Source organism: Micropterus dolomieu, linkage group LG02 (genome assembly GCF_021292245.1).
Source record: "Micropterus dolomieu isolate WLL.071019.BEF.003 ecotype Adirondacks linkage group LG02, ASM2129224v1, whole genome shotgun sequence".
Lineage (NCBI taxonomy): Eukaryota > Metazoa > Chordata > Actinopteri > Centrarchiformes > Centrarchidae > Micropterus > Micropterus dolomieu.
This window is the reverse complement of record NC_060151.1, coordinates 1479640-1488658: the sequence shown is the minus strand read 5'-3', so window position 1 is coordinate 1488658 and position 9019 is coordinate 1479640. Positions and strand designations below refer to the sequence as shown.

The window sequence follows — 9019 nt, the reverse complement described above, 5'->3', positions numbered from 1 at the left end:
GAAAGAAAGAAAGAAAACGGAAGGGGGACTGAGGGTTGGGGGGTTGGGGACAGGCAGATGTTTGGTCCCACCTACAATAGAGAGCATGAGAGAGCCCAGAACGTCCCGCAGTGAAGCCCCGGAGATGGGTGGGATCGGAGACACCACGCCCTGGAACCAAGCCAACCCACACTGACTATAACTACAATTATACACACACACATACAGAAAGACTCACATATGGACCTGCAAGCTCATACACATTCGCATCTTACTAACACAGTGAGACTCATACTGCAGCATCTTCACAGTCAGTGTGGCTGACTGAAATTCATCCTTCTTTTACCAAGCTACTGTTGAGTTTGAGTACCACTGTGTGATGACTGTGACCGTTCACTGCATCTGGATTACACTAGTGTTAATGTGTAAAGCCACTCTGCTAGAATGAATGCACATTACATTACATCTCAGCGACTGTAAGGATGCTTGGGGTGTAACGGTACTCAAAATTCACGATTTGATATTTATCTCAGTTATGCGTCACGGTTCCGTATGCTTTTGGTAAAGCAGTGAAAATTTTAAAAATGCTGAAAATAACAAAATGTCATTTACTTTTAAAAAAGTAAAGATTTGAGAGTAGCTCATTGGCCGTAATTCTTCCTATAACAGTTAACGCACCCAAATACTGGATAACTGTCAATAAGGAAAAAAGAAATAAAACACATTTGGGTGATGCCATCGCAAATGTCATGTCTGAAGTGTTTCTACATACTTTAGTTGAACAACGTCTGAATACAATTTGACACTAATTGTTGTCCCTTTTCCCTGTAACTAACTGTGGGATGTGGGACATGAGAGACACATTCAAGTGCATTATTAGCTATGACAGTCTGGACAGTCAGATCAGAATTCATGTGACTCTGCGTCACAAGCATCCTTATATGCGCTGTACAGTGCCAGAAACTGTAATAAATGCAAAGAAAAGGACACAGAGATGTAAACATTTGCCATAAATCGGGAGAATTGTGAAAAACAGGAGACTTTAAACAGTTTCAAGGGAGGCTCAGTGAATGAAAGCGAAAGAATATTACATTCTTTATCAAAAGAAGATCACATACAAGAGCCTAAACGTGGGTGGTTTGCTAAAAGACAGAGCTTTTTTTAGGTAGTGTCTAGTGTGTTTAGGTAATGTGTTATGTAGTGTATAGTGTTTATGTAATGGCATCTTGGCTCAATTGTTGAGTGTCTATAGGATCAAATAACATAATCATGACCCCATAGGCATCCAGGAAGGAAATTTCTTCAATTAAACAAAGTCATTGTTTTTGGAACTGAGGAAGAAAGTGATCAACTTCAATCAGGAATGTTAAAACCCACACACCAAGCCAGAAATCTTGGTGTAGTCATGGCCACATTTCGACGATTACAAAGTCCGCCTGCAATCACCTGAAGAATATATCAAGGATTAAAGGACTTGTATTTCAGCAGGACCTGTAAAGACTTGGACAACCATAATAGTCTTTACAGGTCTCCAGTTGCAGCGGATTCAGAACGCTGCTACTCAATTCCTCACTAAAACCAACAAAGTGGATCATATCGCTCCAGTTCTGAGGTCTTCACACTGGCTTCCTGTCTGTCAAAGTACTGCTGTTGGTTTATAAAGCACTGAATGGTTTAGGGACAAAATACATTTCTGATCTTCTGCTACGTTATGAACCATCCAGACCTTATATGTAAAGCACTTTGTAGCCTTGTTGATGAAATTTGCTATACAAATAAAGTTGCCTGGCCTGACTAACAGGTACTGTTTGCGTATGTAACGCTTGACATCTCTTCTATCTCTGAGCCAAAGAGCTCCATTGTTGCCCAGACAGGATTAAAATAACACACCACTGAGCCACACTGTTGCACTGGGTGACATGCTGCTGTAGTTTACTTTGACTCAATCCCACATACACCGTCCTGCTGTCTCAAATACTCACTAGCGCACCAAACACTGATTAATCCACCACTGAAAGTAGTCCCCAACAAATGCACCATTTCCTTCTGTTTCAGGAATGTTTGCAAAAAACTACAGTGAGCAGATGTTTTAGGAAATTACTGAGGGTTTTGTTTAGAACCAAACTACACATTTGTGAGACATTTTTAAAGTTTTAAATCTTCAGTGGGAACCAATGGACGTGGAGCCCCAGACAGAGTAGGGATGTCAGAAAGCCTTGAGAGACCGACTGAGATATTGATGTTTGTTCTTTTCGTTTCAATAACAAAAACATGACACTAGACTTATCCTTGAAATGATTCCAGTTTTGTTTGCATGAAGACAACAAGGCTAAATGTGAAATGTGTTACTGATATGCCAACTATACAGTAATTGATAAAGGTAGCAGGAAATGTGTAATATTTAGCAATACTGCATGAAAAGAGAAAACAGTATGCAGGTGGGAGGCCTCTATCAACAAATACTAAAACATTAAACACATCTGGAACACCAGTTCACTATATTACTTCATGGCCTAATATTCCTATTATACTCCTGTTGGGACTTGGTATGTTTAATATCTCTAGCTTCCACTAGCTGAACATACTTAACACACCTTTTTGCATTCTATAACATCAATATAATATTTAAAAATATCCCTTAAGTAATGTATGTTAATCTCTTTCCAGTATTGTATTTTATGACTTAATCCAACTTTAACCTTAGTTTTATATCATATGCCAATATTCGATCGACACACCCAGCATTATAGACCATTACCACCAGTTTACCACAATGAAACTGGAGTCCAAAGTCCGATCGCAGCACAAATCTGAGAATGATTTGTTATGATGGCTGTTAAAACATATCCAACACAAACTGGATGTACTGTGATCATCATACCAAATTTCAAATCTGAGGTATGAAGTATGTCTGTCAGTAATTGAAACCAGTCCCGCGTGACTCCAGCACTATGACATCAACAACAGGGTTCTATTTTACTGATCAATGCAAAGTTTAAAGTACGCAGTACCCTTGTGTAGGAGGCATGATGACAGAGTTTTGGACATTTTGTGAGTAATAAAACAGGAACTGCACAGATTCTGATTTGTCATTAACTTCACCCACAGTGAGTATCTCTGACTTGGTGCTGTTATCCGGCTCATTGTTTGTGTATGTTCTCCCAAAAACTCCCAAAATATCTGAAGACTCACCAGACAGTCTGCTCATATTTTAGCATTGTAGACATTATGTTATCATTTATAGCAGAGCATTAAGAGAACACCTACCGATGTTTTGATGGAGGCCAGAGTTTTCAGCTTCTGCAGGAGCTGCTGGCTCTAGAGGGGAGAGACAATCAGGTGAGATGACTGATATTCCACATCTAACAAAGCAAAGAATATGATTTTATTGCCAAACAAATAGTTGAATTGTTTAAAAATTTTAATTGAATGGAAGATCATTGCCGATTGTGTGCGTGTAAACTGGTGACTGCATGTGGTTAGCCTAGTTTAGCATAAAGACTAGAAGTGGCCGCCCTAGGTGCAAGGATTAGTCCTTATAGCCATGGACTCAGGTTTGATTCCAGCCTAGGGCCCTTTGCAGCATGTCTTTCCCTCTCTCCATCATTTCAAACTTCTCTCTGTCCTATCCAAATAAAGGCTAAAAAGCCCACAAATTTATCTTAAAAATAAAGACTGGAAGCAGGGGGGGAACAGGTAACAGTGCTCTGTACAAACCGAAACATCTAAAGCTCACTAATTAACACTTTTATCTATGTCTTTAAATGGTACACAGCCAGTACAGCGTCTCTGGGAACAGCCTAAATTACCAGATTATGGTCGATGAGCACAGGTTTGGTTTTGGTCTCTGTACAGGTTGGGTGGTACCAAACCTAACAACCTTACTGTAACAACAACACTCTAGGAAGATGAACACAGTCCCTGTACCGAGAAACACCTCCCACACATAGATCCTCCTAATGAACACGCTTCAGCCTTCATGTCTACATGTTTGAGGTTTAGGGGGACTTAAGTGATGCTCACCAGAGCGGCGGCGTGTCTGATCTTTTGAACAATTCCATTATGACCAAGGTACTGCAGGGACAGCCAGAGAGGCAGCGCTCGCAGCTTCGCCACCGGCTGGCTGGAGGTCAAACCTGCTGCCAGAGACTGAGACACAAGCGCAGAGCAGTGAGCCATTTAGAGAACGACAAAGACACTGGCCTTGGAGTGCTGAACAGAATACAACTAACCTTAATGAAATGAACAAATATCAACATTGGTAGAGCAACTAATGGCTATTGAAGGAAACAACCACAAAATGCCACAAAAACTACCAAAAAGATGTACTGCTGTGTTGAATCAATAATTCTATGAACGTGAATGAGCCTACCAGTGCTGGGTCTTCATGTCTGTAGAGAGTGACAGCAGTTACAGCCGGCAGTCCCAGCCACTGACCTGGTGTCAGTGTCATACTGTCACTTCTGGTGGCTGCCTGGAGGGGACAGAACAGAGAAAGTCAACATGTGTTGGCATTTCCTGGGTGTGTGGCTTCATCAGAAGCTGGAAATCCCTTTCCTGAAGGGATTTCAAAGTAGAGCTGAACGATTCAGGGGAAAAATCTAATTGCGATTTTTCTGCCAGATTAGCGATTACGATTTGATTTGCGTTTTTTTAATGTTTAGCTAAGGCAGTTCAGGCAGTTAGTTAGCCACAGAACGGCATAGACAACCCGGTCGATTTTCAAAATAAAACACCCTGTGCAGACTCACGATCGTGTATCAACAATAAACACAGTTAAAACAGACAAAAAAAATAAACATTTTAACTACATAGCCTACTTAACCATGGCAGAAACACAGAAATCAAGGACAACCGAACAAATTGACAAAATCTGAACAAGTCCGCAAAATCAGTGAGGCAAAACGCTCTTATTATGAAATGCTCCATGTGGGAAATGTAGCCCACGGAGAGAAGCACGGGAGCAGCTCACAGACAGCTGTTATCCGTAGTTGAAGCAGAAGAAAGGATAAATTAACAACACGTCCACAGCGTAGGGCTGGCTAAACGCTTCGCTGCTGAAACACTTCACACTTCAGTGTGAGTTGACGGCGGACAAAACTGCGGCACAGAGTCTGTTTGGCTGATGCAATTATCCCAAGTTTTCCTCTAGTTTTGTTTGTTGTTGACCCATAGGAGAAGCATGGCGCTTGTGATTGGCGAGCAGGTCTGTGACACAAGGATATGAACCGAAGGAATTTGTAACTGCTTCACTGTTTAAAACGGGTCAGATGCACTGTATAATTAACCTACATTTTAATTGTCGTCTTCACAATTAGCTAATCGCGTTCTTTAAATATGGCAGTTTGAAAACTATTAATCATTCAGGCCTATTTCAAGCAATGGAGGACAAAATCCTCCTGCAAAGGTTTGATGGCACTTTCATTAACAAGAAGAGAGTGTTTTAACATTAGTTTACCGTGATAGTAGAGGTGGCCTGACCCAATGCTAGGGTTGCCAGGTTGACCCTGAAGAAGAAGAAAACACAATTCCATAATAAATGTAAACATTACAGCAGTGAGAACAGGCACTTCATGCCAGAGGTAAATCATTTCTATTTATTCCACATTCTTATTATTAAAGGTTATGCTGCATAATTAACAACATTAAACTAATTAGAAAGTATAATATTCTTTGTATGACATTAGTGTCTTTAATGAATGATGAATTACAACGTCTCTATTAAATGTTCTACTGTGAGCCATGCCTTTGGACTGCTTTAAGCCACAAACTAAGGCAACACCTAATGGCATCAAGTAGCAGGTGGGCATATACTGTATGTGCTTAAGCTGCACTGACACTGGTGTGATTTTATTTCCAGTTGCATGAACATTATGAGAGATTTAAATTCATTTGATGATTGAATGCTGATAATGAGGTGCAAACACAAAGATCATCTATTTAAAACACAGAATTGACTCACCCCTCCACATGGAGCCACATGTTGTACTGATCACACAGGTCCTTCAGACGACCCAACTTGTCTGTATGTCCTGCCCCAGGGGTACCTGGGAAAAAACACATACAAATGACAAACATTTCAACAGCAGAAGAAAGTCTCATATGCAACTGATTTACTATTTCCAACTCCTGTGATGTTCCACATGTGTAGATAGTGGAAAGGATGGTGTTGAACTGTGAGTTTCCTTCACCTGCATTGGCGATCAACAGCAAAGGAAGCTTCTTAGCTTCTATGTCCTCTTTGATTAGTTTGTCCAACAGTGCAACGTCCTGCCAGTGACAAACAGGATGAGAGTCAAAACCAATTCTTTTTAACAATCTGAAAGTGTGGTTTGAAAGTGTTCATTTGAATTCTCCTACCATTTGGTGTTGGGATCCAAAGATGGTATTGCATGGCACTGTGCACAAACTAGAAAGAGGCAGTCCTAGCTAATGACACAGAGACTGACATTAAAATCACTTTCTATCATGTTTGCAGATAAATAAAATACAGTAAAATCTGACTTTGTAATACTGAATGCTAATATCATATACATATGCATGTATCTAAGTCACAGATTTGGCCCACCAACATCTATATATGTTTCTACAAAAAAAAACCTCATTCTCACTGGAAGAATATTCACACACAGAGGCTTAATCTTCATCATTTATGTGGTGCGTGAGTTTGTGTGCTCCGCCCTTCCTACCTGGCTGCACAGATGCTGTCCCAGGCCAGGCCTGCCGGAGGCGCTCTGGTAGATGACCGGCTGTTTGGAGCTGAGGACTGCATAGCCGTCAGAGGCATATTCTTCATAACGGGCATTAATGACCAGCCGACACACTTTGACAAGGCCGTCCCTGTCATCCTCATGGAAGTAGGCTGTACCGTTCTCGTATCTGAGGGACGGATTAGATTGTTTTATAAAGACAGAGTACTGAAAGCAGAAAGTAACATTAACCAGGCTCCACCAGTGTATTTTGGCTCAAAGTTATTACAAAGACAACAAACGACACAGAATCAAAATACTTTCACTCACACACAGCATTTTATATTACTGTCCACCGCAAAGGGCGTTCCCATTTCCCCAACGAAAACACTGCTCCCGAACTGCCTGAAAACAGCTGGATTCTGTAACCTATCGGCGTCACTTTGTAACACGTGTCATAATGCTCACCTATCGGCTAGTGTGGCACGCCCACAAACCAAGCTAATTGAATATAAAAAATAAAAAATGTTAAATACTCTCCAGGCAGTCAAGCTGGTACTGTGGTGTAGAGACAGTGCACAGTTAAAACGTTACGTTTGAAACATACATTTTTACAAATTAACAACTAAACAGTCTCAAACGTCTAGCTCCTGTTCAGGCTGTGAAACTGGTTCGGGTCGGTCAGTCTGTGTTTCTGGATCAGACTACAGTTTAACTGAAGCCGTGGTTACCGGCTGAATTGCCTTTGTTTTGGATCAAACTACATTACTTGTCAGGACCCACCCTACTCTGCTTCTGATTGGCTAGTAGCCCTTAATTAGGTACTGTGCACGCGCAACTCCCAACAAAGATCGGATAGAAGTTCAACACACGGGGTGAAAAGAGGAGCTGCAGCAATGTGCAGTATGACAAAAATAAGGTGTTTCATGAAAAAAACATTTAAACCTATTCTGGTACAAACTTTATCTTCAACTTCTCTGATGATTCTGCTATAGTAATGTATCAGAAAGGTTTAGGAAACTATAAGTACCAGGGAGTAGTATTATCAAAAATATTGATTTTTGTATATGGATTCTGAATATTTGATACAGTTCAGATAGACCATCTGATACCTGTCACATTGTTTTTACTGTCATATGATTACATTTACAGTATATAATGGCAGGGGAAACTGCTATGATGTAACCTGTTATTCTGTCCCACAATGCAATCTCTATAATAAGTGCTCCTGGTGATGCTGGTTTTTACTGCGTAACCATCAGGTCCTTCTCCCATCTGAAGCTGTACTGCAGGGCTGTAGCCACAGGCCTACCTGAACAGTCTGCAGAGCCACAGTGTGGTGTCAGACAGGATCCGAGTGGTCAGCTTCCGCAGTCGCTCTCTGTCCAACACCGAGATGTAGGCTGCCAGGCTATGACCCAACAAGGCTATGTGACCCTGTTCACCCACATTCTGCATCCTACTGGAGAAATCAAACAGCAGAGTTATCATATGCTTTCAACTGAGGGCTGTCTGTTCCCCTCATTCCTTACTTAATTCCATGAAAAAGTCTTTGTTCTCTGATTTCAGTAAAACTACACTGGCTTGCATTGGAACGGCTGTGTTTGCAACCCGCTCTACCTCCTGAGCTCCCCGGCTCCCCCAGGCCGCATGTCGAAGTGTTCTTGGGCAACATACTGAACCCTGAATTGAACCCCTGGTGGTTGTTCTGCCAGTGTGTGAATGTTAGTTTCTGTTTGAGAAGGCTCAGTGGCTCAGTGTGTGAATGCAGAAGTAGTGTAAATAGTCGAAAAGACTAGAAAGGTGCTATACAAATACAACAGTTCTCCTCCCAGTGTTTCTTTCCTTCCTTCTAGCAAGCAGACCATTTTGGGTGTTTCACATAGAAGGCAGACACTAACCATGCATGTAAAAGAATGTGTTTTGATGTGGGTAAATGTGATGCCTGCCATGACTCAGCTGTTTAACTCTCAAGACTTTACACCCCATACTAAATACTACTAAAATTACACTAAATCTGACATCATCTTAATCATAGTTACTGTATATATATATATATATATACACTACCGTTCAAAAGTTTGGGGTCACATTGAAATGTCCTTATTTTTGAAGGAAAAGCACTGTACTTTTCAATGAAGATAACTTTAAACTAGTCTTAACTTTGAAGAAATACACTCTATACATTGCTAATGTGGTAAATGACTATTCTAGCTGCAAATGTCTGGTTTTTGGTGCAATATCTACATAGGTGTATAGAGGCCCATTTCCAGCAACTATCACTCCAGTGTTCTAATGGTACAATGTGTTTGCTCATTGGCTCAGAAGGCTAATTGATGATTAGAAAACCC

General features: G+C 41.0%; 1 protein-coding gene across 2 annotated transcripts in view; it reads right to left on the bottom strand.

The window, feature by feature from the left end:
- pdxdc1 (pyridoxal-dependent decarboxylase domain containing 1) overlaps positions 1-9019 on the bottom strand; it is a 67138-nt gene that overhangs the window by 49853 nt on the left and 8266 nt on the right. For both annotated transcript variants that reach the window (XM_046070019.1, XM_046070010.1), the window contains exons 5-13: positions 7981-8130; positions 6669-6858; positions 6340-6408; positions 6171-6249; positions 5942-6026; positions 5438-5486; positions 4352-4453; positions 4003-4128; positions 3247-3297 (exon numbers count right to left, since the gene is read on the bottom strand). In XM_046070019.1, coding sequence (XP_045925975.1) covers positions 3247-3297; positions 4003-4128; positions 4352-4453; positions 5438-5486; positions 5942-6026; positions 6171-6249; positions 6340-6408; positions 6669-6858; positions 7981-8130 — 901 coding nt within the window. The remainder of the gene's footprint in view (positions 1-3246; positions 3298-4002; positions 4129-4351; positions 4454-5437; positions 5487-5941; positions 6027-6170; positions 6250-6339; positions 6409-6668; positions 6859-7980; positions 8131-9019) is intronic.